Source organism: Colias croceus, chromosome 16 (assembly GCF_905220415.1).
Source record: "Colias croceus chromosome 16, ilColCroc2.1".
Classification (NCBI taxonomy): Eukaryota; Metazoa; Arthropoda; class Insecta; order Lepidoptera; family Pieridae; genus Colias; species Colias croceus.
This window is the reverse complement of record NC_059552.1, coordinates 1,177,631-1,191,399: the sequence shown is the minus strand read 5'-3', so window position 1 is coordinate 1,191,399 and position 13,769 is coordinate 1,177,631. Positions and strand designations below refer to the sequence as shown.

General features: G+C 35.2%; 2 protein-coding genes, 1 long non-coding RNA gene and 1 other non-coding gene across 6 annotated transcripts; 3 read left to right on the top strand and 1 right to left on the bottom strand.

The window, feature by feature from the left end:
- Positions 1-862: 862 nt before the first annotated feature.
- Positions 863-6,762, top strand: LOC123698425. The gene is made up of 4 exons (XM_045645041.1): positions 863-1,089; positions 1,162-1,510; positions 4,866-5,078; positions 5,393-6,762. Exons 1-4 carry the CDS (start codon positions 1,072-1,074, stop codon positions 6,697-6,699), a joined length of 1,887 nt encoding a protein of 628 aa, XP_045500997.1. The 5' UTR covers positions 863-1,071; the 3' UTR covers positions 6,700-6,762.
- A 155-nt stretch (positions 6,763-6,917) lies between these two features.
- LOC123698426 (mitochondrial import inner membrane translocase subunit TIM50-C-like) lies at positions 6,918-12,485 on the bottom strand. 2 transcript variants are annotated; one of them, XM_045645042.1, is made up of 8 exons: positions 12,279-12,485; positions 11,770-11,950; positions 11,380-11,551; positions 10,783-10,916; positions 10,065-10,290; positions 9,444-9,567; positions 8,763-8,956; positions 6,918-8,181 (listed from the first exon to the last, which is right to left on the bottom strand). In XM_045645042.1, the coding sequence occupies exons 1-7, from the start codon at positions 12,415-12,417 to the stop codon at positions 8,763-8,765; spliced, it is 1,170 nt and encodes a 389-aa protein (XP_045500998.1). In that variant the 5' UTR covers positions 12,418-12,485; the 3' UTR covers positions 6,918-8,181. The 2 variants fall into 2 exon arrangements, with proteins under 2 accessions (XP_045500998.1, XP_045500999.1); XM_045645043.1 differs by having other exon boundaries at positions 8,767-8,956.
- Trnap-cgg lies at positions 11,103-11,179 on the top strand. Its single transcript is given in 2 exon segments — positions 11,103-11,139; positions 11,144-11,179. It is a non-coding gene; the product is annotated as a tRNA-Pro (tRNA).
- Positions 12,486-12,715: 230 nt separating the features above from the next.
- On the top strand, positions 12,716-13,500 carry LOC123698537. 2 transcript variants are annotated; one of them, XR_006752419.1, is made up of 2 exons: positions 12,716-13,017; positions 13,404-13,500. It is a non-coding gene; the product is annotated as an uncharacterized LOC123698537 (long non-coding RNA). The 2 variants fall into 2 exon arrangements; XR_006752420.1 differs by having other exon boundaries at positions 12,716-13,086.
- Positions 13,501-13,769: the final 269 nt, after the last annotated feature.

Here is a 13,769-nt window from a genome sequence, read left to right as displayed (position 1 = left end):
TATATTATCTACTAGCTGCGCTTCGCGGTTTCACCCGCGTCGCTCCGCTACTGTTGGTCTTAGCGTGATGATATATAAGCCTATAGCCTTCCTCGATAAATGGGCTATCCAAAACCGAAAGAATTTTTCAAATCGGACCAGTAGTTCCTGAGATTAGCGCGTTCAAATAAACAAACAAACTCTTCTGCTTTTTAATATTAGTACCTACCTATAGATTAATCTAGGAGCATACGATGTTGAATTCTCAACATTTTGAGTCGCCAATAGTTGTTTTTCCCTAGTAATTATTAGAAAAATAATACATGCACATTTCCTATTAGCTGCGCCCCGTGGTCTAATGTTCCTGTGGGAAAATCGGTTTAAAATAGCCTAAGTTACTCCTTATAATAACATCTGTCAGCGAAAGTCCCGTCAAAATCGGCCCAGCCGTTCCTGAGATTAGCCGGAACAAACAGACTCACAAAAATCGTAAAAATGACTATTTTAGTCTATTTATAATGTATGCATCTATATGCATTTATTAAAAATAGTTATTTCAATATTAAAAACAGACACCCAATTAACAATTTTATTATTTGTATAGGTATTTTACACTTAAGGTTCTGTAAAAAAAAACAAGAAGAAACATTCGAATCGTGTTCGAATCTGAATCCTAGGTTGCTTGATAATTGCGGATTCGTTGTTTTGAGTAGGTACAGCTAGTTCAACCTAGTTGCAGCAGCAGCTGTGTTCGAATCTGAATCCTAGGTTGCTTGATAATTGCGGATTCGTTGTTTTGAGTAGGTACAGCTAGTTCAACCTAGTTGCAGCAGCAGCTGTCAGCCGTTATGACATTGACAGCAAACTGACATTGACGGGTAACCTAAATCATATTTATAATTTCTTGGTTCGCGGGTTTATCCGGGGTAAATGTGAATAATATATTGTGTTCAATCATTTTATTTGGTAATGTGTACTCGTGAGTGAAAATATGAAAGTAAAATGACGTATTAATAATATATAATTAATAAAATTAGGCCAAGAAAAACAAACTAAAAGTTTATTTACTTACAAGTAAAAAAGTGCTGCACCATGTCCGATTTTTTGAAGGTAAGTTGTGGATGATTTGAAAGATTCTTCTTCTTTGAAAGTTTCTATACATAATCTAACTACTATTCACAGAAAAGGAAGAAAATTACAGCGGATCTCGACAATACCGCTCCAGTTAAGAGGATATTGGAAGAACTTCCTCATAAAAATAAAGAAGCCTTTTCCTTTTACTGCAGAAATCTACTACAGACAAAAACTGATGGGTTTCACTGTTACATTCCTGGATATCCTTTAAATGGTTTTAGTGACGACTGGAATGGCCAACTTCTTTTCAACTATTTCCAGCCATTTACATATAAGTGCTTGCCTCCAAGATTCATAACAGACATCCGGCATATAGACAAAACTGATCCTGTATCTGACTATATTAAAAAAAAGCAAAATTGGAAGAAATCTTTAAAAAATGCAAAAATCTCTGCATGTTTGTATATTTCATCTTTTTTTTTAAATTAAAATTAAAGCAAACTTTCTTTTTGAGTCATTCATTAGTTTGTTGATTTATATAATGTTTAAATACAATCTGATCATTAATTTCAAACAGAACGAACAGTTTACGAGAAAGTTTATTGTTTCATGTTCATAATGTTTTTTTTTTTTATTGGTTATAGGGAAGCGCTTGACCACAATCTCGCCTGATGTTAAGCTAAGATGTGGTCTAAGATGGAGCGCGCTTCCCTAGAAGGTACCTGTTCACTCTACGCTTGAAGACCCCCATATTGTACTCGTCGGGGAACACAGACTCAGGAAGCATGTTCCAGTCCCTCGCGGTTCGGATAAAGAATGTGGAACCGAACCGCTTAGTCCGGGTACATGGAACGTCCACCATATGGCGATGCCTAGAATCTGTGCGCCTCGACGATCGATGGAAGAACGGGGATGGCGGAACAAGATCGTGCAGTTCCGCAGCGCACTCTCCAAAGTGTATCCGATAGAAGACCGATAAGCTGGCCACTCTGCGGCGGTGACCGAGGCTCTGGAGCTTTTTGCCTACTAGGTCATCGTCGTTTATGAGCCTCTTGGCACGCCTCTCTATCGCCTCAAGCGCCTCCAGCTGGTACTTGGCGGAACCGTCCCAGAGGTGAGAGCAGTATTCCATGCACGATCGGACTTGTGCTTGATAAAGGTTGAGCAACTGTCCCGGGCTGAAATACTGTCTCACCTTCGCCAGAATTCCAAGCTTTTTTGAGGCTACTTGGGCTTTAGATTCAATGAAGGAACCAAAGTTCAGAGTAGGTGTTAAGGTGATACCAAGAAGCTCGAGGTGGTTAGTTATCGGCACGGACACACCTTGGAAATTCGGAGTCAGGTGGAATGGACTCCGTTTAGCGGAGAATAGACACGCCTGGGTCTTAGACGCATTGAACTTAACCAGATTGGCATCGCCCCAATCGGAGACCGCTTGTAAGGACAAGTTCATGCGATCAACCATCGCCTCCCGTAGAGACTGAATTTGTGCCGTACTGGCTCGCGCGCTGGATACATATCTCTCCACAACAGTGCTATCGTCTGCGTACCCATAGATACCGGGTTTCAGCAGATCGTTGATGTGTAGCAGGAAGAGTGTTGCGGAGAGAACTGATCCCTGAGGGACTCCGGCATTTATAGCCATTTGGTCGGACGAGCAGCCGTCGACGACTACCCGAAGCGACCGGTCTCTCAGAAAATCTGAGATCCAGGCGCAGAGACCAGCAGGCAGACCGTAGGATGGAAGCTTACCAATAAGACTATCATGCCAGACCCTATCGAAGGCCTTTGAGATATCAAGGGAGACAGCAAGTGCTTCACCATGATTCTCGATGGCCTCGCTCCAGATGTATGTGGCGTACGCTAGAAGATCCCCAGTGGACCGGTTTCGGCGGAACCCGTATTGTCGGTCACTGAGGAGGTCGTTCGCTTCTAGGTGTGCCAGGAGCCGGCTGTTCAGTACACGTTCCATAGTCTTACAGAGTATGGACGTGACTGAAATTGGCCTGTAGTTGGAAGGGTCGGCAATAATAAAATAATGTAATAATTAATTCATAATGTCTATCTGTTTTTATTATTTAAAGAAGTAATAAATTATTTTAATGTTTTCTTATATACAGGGTGTCCCAGAAGTCGACGTCAAGCTGAAATTTTCTGAAAGGTAATGCCACACCAGTTATCAGAAAAATTGAAAAAAAAATTTAAGTCATGTATTTTTGAAGTTATGGATTTTTTTATTTTATTCCAGAAAATGTACACCATGTGACAGTTTTTTCCTGTTGCTACAAATATTTACTTTTTGCCAATTTTTTTTCTCTTACGTCATCCCGAATAGTGCTTTATGTAACCTGTGATCCTAAACCCTGTGCCGATCACTCCAACTTGTAGGAAAATGTAATTTTATACCGTACCAAGATTTCAAAATTAATTTTTCGCACTACTTCAACTGATTGTCCTGAAAAAAAAATGTACTACTCCAGTTTGGCAAGTAGCTTTAAAAGTTAGCGCATTTAATAAGGATTCTAACGAGGTATAACACTTATTCCATTATATCTTAGATCGGCCATAAAAAATATTTTTGTTAAACAAACTCTGTTTTTAATAATTTCTTTGAAATTACAAAAAACGATTCTAGTGTACCTAAAGCGTTCCTAATGACCGCAGCATGGTTTAAATAAGATGGAGAGAGACATTCCATAAAGTGTGAGTGAGACAGATAGTCACGCTTATGCAAATAAGTGAACTAGAGTAAAATAAAGACAGTTTCTTTTTTATGATTAAATTTATTACTTTTTTTTACAAAATATGTTCAAATTTCCGTTCTTCAGCTGCAATACAAGCTCGACATCTCTTTAAAAAAGAGCGTGAAATCCGAGGCCAAATCTTCCATTATTTACAAATTCTACTGGTTCCGCTATTCTCTGTCTAAGCTCTTCTACAGTTTCAATTGACTTGGAATAGACTTTTTCCTTTACTGCTCCCCAGGAAAAAATCTAGAGGATTTAAATCGGGTTAAATCGGGCCTGCCACGAGATTGTACCAGCCCACCCTATCCGTCTGTCTGGATATTCCTCATTAAGGTGTTCTCAAACTAAGTGGCTGTAATGCTTATCTGTCTCGTTCACTTATTTGCGTCCGTATGTCATAAGTGTCACTATCTGTCTCACTCACACTTTATGGAATGTCTCTCTCCATCTTATTTAAACCATGCTGTGGTTATTAGGAACGCTTTAGGTACACTAGAATCGTTTTTTGTAATTTCAAAGAAATTGTTAAAAAGAGACTTTGTTTAACAAAAATATTTTTTATGGCTGATCTAAGATATAATGGAATAAGTGTTATACCTCGTTAGAATCCTTATTAAATGCGTTAACTTTTAAAGCTACTTGCCAAACTGGAGTAGTACATTTTTTTTTCAGGACGATCAGTTGAAGTAGTGCGAAAAATTAATTTTGAAATCTTGGTACGGTATAAAATGACATTTTCCTACAAGTTGGAGTGATCGGCACAGGGTTTAGGATCACAGGTTACATAAAGCACTATTCGGGATAACGTAAGAGAAAAAAAATTAGCAAAAAGTAAATATTTGTAGCAACAGGAATGAAAAAACTGTCACATGGTGTACATTTTCTGGAATAAAATAAAAAAATCCATAACTTCAAAAATACATGACTTAAATTTTTTTTTCAATTTTTCTGATAACTGGTGTGGCATTACCTTTCAGAAAATTTCAGCTTGACGTCGTCGACTTCTGGGACACCCTGTATGTAATATTTTAGTATGTATGAAGTTGTGACCATATTTTTTTACAGTGACAAGGAAAGCTAATGAAAAACTAGAAACACTCAATGAAGATGTTGTAAGGTGTCCCAAATTTATAGTCACCATAGCAAATTTATTAGATAAAGATCCAGAACCATACTTCAACTTCAGATATAATTGGTATTATGCTGGATCTGGGAACATGCACCTTATAAGTTATGAGGGCAAAGATTACATACTCTCAGCTGAGTTCTCTACTGTTTGTGAGTTGAATTTCTACTTTATGGTATTAAAAATAAAGATTTAAATTTTACTAAAAAAACATGTTACAATTTATTTCGTAGGCAGAGGTATGAGCTTTTGCTGGCTATGTGCATGCAGTGAGCAGCATGTGTAATAAAATTTTCCTTTTCCCTTTTCTCACATTAAATATCATTATTTGACATTTTTTATCCCTATTTTTAGTCCAGAAATCAAACCAAGGTTTTCTCATTATTGCACATTAATGAGTACTTCATCAAGATTGTTTGTAGAATTCTTATACTTATAATAATAATTATTAACACTTTCATTTCAGATTTGAGAAAATTCAACAAACAAGGCATAGCTATTGAATCGGAACATGTTGCTAGCTTTGAGTGTGGTGAAGGCAACAATGTGTTTGAGATTGCTTGTTCGTCATGTCAGAACCATCTTCTAGCTTTTAGAACAAGGAATAAAGTATTCATCTGCAAACTAACATCTGAAAATGACCAAATTATTATTAAGAAAATAACAGTATTGGACTCGGACATCCCCTACACTTCCATATCATTCGATAGTTATCATACAAAAGTCTTGAATGTCTGTCTAATTGACAAACATCTGCATTTAATTAACACTGAAACTCTGTTAGGTAAAAAGATTTTATTAAAGGGCCACATTCATAACTTTGTTGATAATTGGAATACTGTTATTGCTGGCAAAAAGGCATACTACCTACATGTTTCAAAGAAAGTAATCTGTTTATATGATAAACGAACAAATCAAATTCTAAATCCCTATACTACAGTAAGAAATACAGTTGACGAGTACAAATGTAACGACATAACCTGTGTGAAACAGTTTGATAACAGTGACTATATCTATTTTGGAACAGATCACCATTTATTTGAGTTAGACTTACGATATTACAGGAGTTACCAATTAGAGTCGGTCCAACGTTGGACTCATGGAATGCAATTTCCTCCATTGTATTTAAATAAGTGCAATCTAGACGTGAATAGAGATCTAGTCTGTATGAGCAGCCCGTGGTGTGAGGACATGTGTGTTGTGCCGAATTCCAAGAAAAGTGGCTTCGTGTATAACGCTGATGGCGGCGTGACCATACCGTACCGACCTCCGAGCATCTTGTCGGTGCTACACGAAGCGCGGGAACAGTTGCTATGTAACGAACTCTACAAGCCGATCGATGGTAGATTGGTCACGACAATAAATGGCACAATTATGATCGAACAAGGCGAAAATTTCGAGATTCTAATGCACAACGCATTAGGCGATATAACTAGACACACGCTTATCCCAGATAATAAATATCCCTCAGTAGACGATGACAGTGTTCAAAAGTTATACGAATGGACCAAGTCCTTTGAATTCAAGAAGATGCCATTTCACGTAACGAAGATTGCAAACTTTGCGAAGGTATGGAAGAGATTACATAGAGTTCCGGATGATTTGCCACTAACGAAGGACATAGAAATGAACTTTTTCGACGAGGATGAGATACGTAAAACTTTTGAGAATGGTGAACTCGATGTTGAGTTTAAAGATGCATGGCTGGAGCGAGAGGCGGCAGAGGAACCGACGACCATAACACTTGCTTGTGATGAGTCAAAGGAGTTATAAGTAAACTACATAAGTCTGTGTGATATGTAATTTTAAAGCTAATTAAAAGTAATTTAAACGTTACGTTGTTTGTTTTAACCAATTCCTGTATGAGTTTAGTTGCGTGCGTAAATTATTTAAAAGGCTATAAAAAAATTTAATCGGTATTGAGGTGTACATATTTGATGGTTTATTATTATCCTACGATCTTGATAAAGGTAAAAATAAAACAACACGGATCCATAAACAATCTATATTCACTAACTGACAGCACACTCGCACGCCGCTCAACACACGAACATGTTACATTTACACAATAACAATAACAAAACTTAACGGAAAATATTATATCATAACCATTGCGGTTATTTAGTTAGACATAATCGAACTCTTCAAAAGATGAACCAAAATTTGTAAAGTTTACTATTAGTAGTTATCAATGGAATCTTCCTTTCTATGCTACGGTATTTTAACGGCCACTTAAATTAGGTAGGTAATAATCCAATTTATATTGGATAATTCATAAGCCAGAACCTCTATGGTAGATACTTATTAATGAAAAATAATTAAAAAAAAAAAACTAAAAAACACGCCTACACTCATGAATTTATTGTATTCTCACCGATCCTTCTGAGTACAAAGTTGGAATTAAATCCGTCTTTTTAAAAAGGGTCAAAATCGAGTCTAAAGCTGTCGGTTACATACAAGAATACAGGTGAAGCCGTGAAGCTAATAAAAGCGTGAAAATAAAATTCCATTAGAGTAAGTATATATTGAACATAGGTAGAAGGAACTAACATTGGATTGATAGAAGGAACTTGAGTACATTAAAAAAATATAGCGTCGATGTGATTTTATAATTTTGAAATTAAGACTTTTTACATACATATTATGTACTATAGTAATAAGACTATGAAATGCTATCCGATAAATAAAAATCCTTCAAATAATAAAGATTTTCTGTAACTAAACAGTGGGCAAATGCTTTCTATTGTGCGTAATGTAATACGAATCCCTTTGATGTAAATTGTGACAATATACATATGTAACATGGTGCAGAGGAGCAATACTTCTAAATGAAAAGAGGACTAGGACTTTTTTATGACAGGATAGGGAAACTAAAAAAAATACATTTCATCAATCAGCATAAACAAACAATTAGTACATATTATTCATATATTTTTGTAATATTTACAGGAAACTACTCAATAAAAATACTAAATAAAGTAAAGGTACAATACAGTGAGTTGGGTCTTTCAAGGCAATTTGAACTTTAGGAACAAACGTTTCAAACTCATTTTAGCACGAAAATAAGTTTTCTTAATATTTCTGAAACAAAACATTCAAAATTCAAATGTCAGGTTTCACGGGGCTTGAGATTATCAAATTAAAGTTATTTCAACCTGTGATGACTACAGGATCATCATAGCAATGTGATAGTTTACTTCATACTCTCTCTCAATAACTCTTCTAATTCAAGCAAGGACACGATACTTCATTTAACTGAAAAGAAAAGAGATTGTGTTAGAATAATATTATTTTATTCGTTTTATAGTTGAAAGATACGTTTATCATACAAATATTTAAATCTATACTAATGTTATAAAGCTGAAGAGTTTGTTTATTTGAACGTGCTAATCTCAGGAACTACTGGTCCGATTTGAAAAATTATTTCGGTGTTAGATGGCCCATTTATCGAGCAAAGTTATAGGCTATATATCATCACCCTAAGATCAACAGGAGTGGAGCAATGCAGGTGAAACCGCGGGGCACAGCTAGTGGTTCAATAAGAATGGAATTGTGCTCTCAATCCGGCTCGAAGGAAAAATTTTGTTGAAATAGCGGATCAACTGGCAGCCAGTCGCTGGCCAGCGCCCGCGTTGCATTAGTTATCATAGTACCTATAGTAGTATGACCGAACCCTAGCAAGTAGCAAGTAGCAGTAGCAAGAAATAGCTACCAAATTTACAAATACCCACATTATCGACGCCTATCAACTTATAGCAAAAACATTATAATAAAAAATTTTTTCAACTACCCACCTTCTGAAAAAAAAAGTTTGCAAAAAATCTCCAACTACCCACCTACCGCCTAGTAAACGTCCTCAGCCAGTTGCCGGCGAGCGACTGCGCAGGCGCAGCATCCCGCTCACGCTTATCCGCTTCCATCTGCTCGAGCAGCTTGCGCTGGTTGTCGCGGAACGCCGCTATCGGGTCCTCGAACTGGCCGTAGTACGTGAGCACTTCGCGCACGTCGGCCACATTCGACATGGCTATCGCTGTGTGTGGAATATATTTGTTAAAGCTTATTTAAAAGACAAAATGAAATGAGCTTTGCAAACAATACTAGATTATATTAAGTATTAAAAATTTTTGAAATCTATAAAACATACACAAGATACGTTCAACATTGTTTCAACTATCCCTTTCTAACTAAACAATATGACATAAATGATGCTAAATATTCAGTATTTTTTTTAATACTATACGTCCGCTAAGGCCGGTTGCAGAGCTTCACCGACCATCAGTGCGTACGTTAAGTCGCGCTTGTCATATGTATAGAAATACGCGTGCGTATGGTCGGTCTAGCTATGAACGGTTTTATGAATTTCCATACATATGACAAGCGCGACTGACGTACGCACTAATGGTCGGTGAAGCTCTACAACCGGCCTAAAGGCTAGTTACCTCGATTAAAGTAATGATATATCTATACAAAAAATCAAACAGTTAAGTTAATAGATATTAAGAACATTGATAACTCACTTTGCAATAAGTTAGCTAGATCCAGAAGCGCAGTATCATCATCAGCGCCCTTCCACTTCTGTAAGATGAGTGCGTTTTCTGGTTGGAACTTTGTCGCTTGCTTGTTCCAGTCTACTACAATTACCTGTAAATTGTGTTTTAAATTTTAATTATTGTATTAAGTAAAAACATCTCTAATATCAAGATGTACAATAAATAAATAGACACACAATTATGATCAATTGTCCGAAGCAAAACTCGGCGTTCGCGTATATAACGCAGAATTGCGTATTCAAAGGACTTTGAACATTATTGCCACGAAATAAGGCGCTTATTTGCGATTGTGATTTAAGTGGTTTTATGTTTATAGAACGTCAATGATAAAGACATATATGTATTTATTGATTAGAAAAGAATCTTAAGAAACAAAAGCCTATTTCTTAGTCTAGCTTCTTAGTAAATAATTCACAGTAAAGCCAAACGGTCATATTATCATAAAATATGCTGCAATTTTTTTGGAATATTAAAAATACATTCCAAGTTACAACGCAATATAAAATAAGTTTATCAAGATAAATACACTCATATAACTTTTAAAGAAACCACCATCAATACATTATCACAATAAAAAAATCCACCAACCTTTGACAAGTCCCTATTTAACCCCTCCAAGTTCTTAACATGCACGCCATCTATGAAATGAGTGGAATCTCTAAACAGTCTATAGGAAATCAGCTTATTTTCCGGATCGAGTTTATCTAAAACTGGCCATATCATGAACACATTCTCAGATGTGAATATAACCACTTCATAGTCTGAATTAGATACAGTTTGCAAGAATTGATCCACGCCGGGACGTTTCTTGAATCTGCAAATTTACAGTTTTTTCACGTAAAATTTACGCATGACGGCAATTTGCGGAGAGAAGTATTATAGTGCACATTTGTTCAAATAATTTCTTTTATAGTGATAAATTTATAAATTTTAGTTATTGATAATAATTAATTTAAGCTTTTAATGAGAATTAATATAAAAAATGTTAAACATTCTATGCCATATATTTGAAGAACATCGAAATTTTCAGCGAGACAATTAAATGATACAAATCCATACTAATATTATAAATGCGAAAGTAACTCTGTCTGTCTGTCTATTACTTACTCAATCACACCTAAAATTCTGAACCAATTTGCATGAAATTTGGTATGGAAATATTTTGATACCCGAGAAAGGACATAGGCTACCTTTTATTGCGAAATATGTACCACGGGCGAAGCCGGTGCGGACCACTAGTATTACATAATATTAAGTTATAAAACTTTACCATACTATTAAAAAACCGTATGCCGTGAAAGTTTACCTCCATCCAGTCTGATACGACCAATCAGGATGTACCAACACATCAGTGAATTCAAGCACAAGTGTGTAGGTGGGCTGGTATGGTGGTGGCAAGGGGTCTGGCAGCAGCTTCTCGCGAGAAGGCTCTTTTATCATCTAAAAAAAAATATTAATATAATTAGAATTATTTCAATACCAAGTTCAAAATTTAATAAATTTTAATGTAATCATCAGATATTTTAAATAATTGTATAAAAATGCAGAGACAACCATTTATTGCGCGGTGTGTCCCTTAGACACATAAAACTGAAAGAATAGAATAAATTCGATCGCTCTGGCCGGTCACGAGTGGCCGAGTTGGTCAGGCATCCGCCCCGGAATGGCGCGAAAGGATGCGGGTTCGAGTCCCGCCTCGTGATCAAATTTTTTCTATTCTTTATAAATTTATAACCATTTACTAGTCCCATATTGTTAAAGCAGATTGTTGTAAATCAGTATCATTTTTCTTTTTAGTAAGTTATAAAACGGTTGGGACTGAAGTTCTAGCCTATGTATTAATTCTCGTAAGAATTTGATATGATTACAAATTAAATTAATAAAATTTAAAACACTAACAAACCTTTTCATAAAAAGTAAGTTCTTTCCATGTGCGTCTCATGTACTGCCACACAATAGGTAAATGAGAGAATTCATCAGTGAGCAGCTGACCGTCGTCACCTCGCTTGGGCGCTCCCATCTCTACCACCATACACCCACCCATTACTGTTAGGGCTCCACCAAACACTGCGAAACTGTGGTAATTTTATTAATTAAAAATAATTCTTAAGTAGTTTGTGATTTAAATTTAACAGTGGGAGTAGAGGATTATATGCCATGTCATTTATTTCATTTCACATAAAAAAATCGAATGTATAGTCAATTGATTTTTAGCAATATTATAACTTAATATCATGAAAAATGCACATATTATTCATACAGATTTTAGTGTTATTTTAAAAGATGAATTTACCCAATTTTCATTCTTCTCCAACTCTTCTCATTTTCTTCTGACTTCTCTTTCTGTTCCTTTTCAAATTTCTCTTGTTCTTTCTTGACTTCTTGAGCATCTTTGGTATTTAAATTATTTTGGGGAAAGAAACGGCCGAGTATATCAACTTTTTCAGGGGATTTGTCCTCTTTATTCTTATTACCTGTTATCAAGGTTTATTTCTTAATATTTTTATTAAATACACATTTTGTAAACTATTGTTATGCCTATAATGTTACCAGTCTACCAATGTTTAGTTAGTAATTGTGGTAACAATTTTCTTAAGACATTTAAAAAAACAAAAAATAGAAATTGTGAAACGTTTAACAGTTTTTCTAAATTGAACATTCGGAAAACCATCAATATTCTATAATTATAAATTAATGAATAGATATTATTCTAAGTACTTGAACTACATGAAAAAATATTAACAAACAATTTTACATGAAATTTATGCAGCAGAGAACAATAATTATATTAATTGAACTAACCTAAGTTATCGGCAGAATAAAATCTCGTTGAACCAGCCGATATCAACCACAAGTTCTGCCGGCAAATATTCGTTGTTTTATACTTAGAACTTCCGCAACACACGGCTTTTGTTAAAAAGAGTACTTTTCGAAGAGACATTATTTTAAAATTTAAATTAAAATAATCACAATTCACATTCTCAAATGGAATGAAACAAAACAAACTGTCAGTGGTCGGAAATCAGAATTCGGATGTCATTGTCATGAGTTATGTACCACAAAGTAAGTAAGTTGAATTTCACATTGTTTAATTTAGTGTGATAACAGTGTATACATATTTGAATAGGTCTATCTAAGTAACTTGCTTACTTGAAGGATAATTATTATTTATAGACTACGAATTTACATACTTTTTATACGTTTGGTGCAAGGTTTGGTGTTACAGTGCGACAAAAGAGATGAAATTAATTAATTTGGAACTAATTTTTTTTTCATTATCTGGCAACCCTAAATTTTCAATGCAGCTGTCAAGTTGAATAAAAATTTGTTGTTTTTTTGGTGAAGTTGAGAATTCTTAAGATAAAATTGTAATTTTGAACAAGAAATTTACTCAAAAAAGGAGAAATCATGAAAAAGGTTAAACGTAGCGGTGTCCGTGATGCCATGTATAAAGTTTTAATTCGGTGTTTCTCATAATTTCAAGCTGAAAAACGAGAAAAATATTTGGAAAACGTTTTAAAACGTACAGCAGATTATACCGGTGAGATTCCATTTGTTTTTGCTCAGTACTACGTAAAATAGAATATTCTATTAGTGACGAGTGTTTAATGTACGTATCTAGGGCGATTATTACGTTTTTGAAATTTAATTTGAGGTTATTTGTATGTAAACAAAAACTAGTTTTTATAGTGCGACCAGCACAATTTGAGTCAAGAATTTATATCCAATCCAACCAGCCTTAAATAGTATAGTGATAACTATTTTCATACAACTACCTATGAATCCTTACTTACTACTCTAGAGTGGCGCAGGGACCCAAAGTGACTCTTGGCCTCCGACATAAAAAAAAATATTTTTAAGCTACTAAATAAATATGTTCAATGCACTATGTATTTGATTTTATTCATCTTAATTCGTTTGTTATAGGGGTTTCTGAAAGCACAGTACGCAGGATAGTGGAGCAATGGAGTAAAAATGAAGGAGAATATCTACAAAAAATAAATAAAAATATGTAGTTTTCAAATCACCTTGTTTTTTTTTTACCTGACGGACCCAGAAGGAGGGTAATGTGTTTGAGCCTAAGGTTTGAGCTGTATGTATGTATGTTTGTTTGTTCGTATGTTTGATTCTATGTGCGCCTCTGCAGTCTAAATGGCTTGACCGATTTCTATAAACTAATTCCAAATACATTTAAGTAAAATTTGACCTAGGTAGGTTATTTAAAATACTAATGTATTTTTGTCTTAAATTTACACGATGATCAATGAAACAATTTTAAATCGCGGTATTTAT

Bases quoted from the DNA above. Each gene is read 5' to 3' on its own strand.
- LOC123698425 (XM_045645041.1), top strand. The intron at 1,511-4,865 runs GTTTGTATATTT...ATTTTTTTACAG, and splicing joins AAATGCAAAAATCTCTGCAT to TGACAAGGAAAGCTAATGAA. The intron at 5,079-5,392 runs GTGAGTTGAATT...CTTTCATTTCAG, and splicing joins AGCTGAGTTCTCTACTGTTT to ATTTGAGAAAATTCAACAAA.
- LOC123698426 (XM_045645042.1), bottom strand. From the start codon at position 12,417: ATGTCTCTTCGAAAAGTACTCTTTTTAACAAAAGCCGTGTGTTGCGGA. The intron at 11,951-12,278 runs GTTAGTTCAATT...CCTTGATAACAG, and splicing joins TTATTCTGCCGATAACTTAG to GTAATAAGAATAAAGAGGAC. The intron at 11,552-11,769 runs GTAAATTCATCT...AAATTACCACAG, and splicing joins TGGAGAAGAATGAAAATTGG to TTTCGCAGTGTTTGGTGGAG.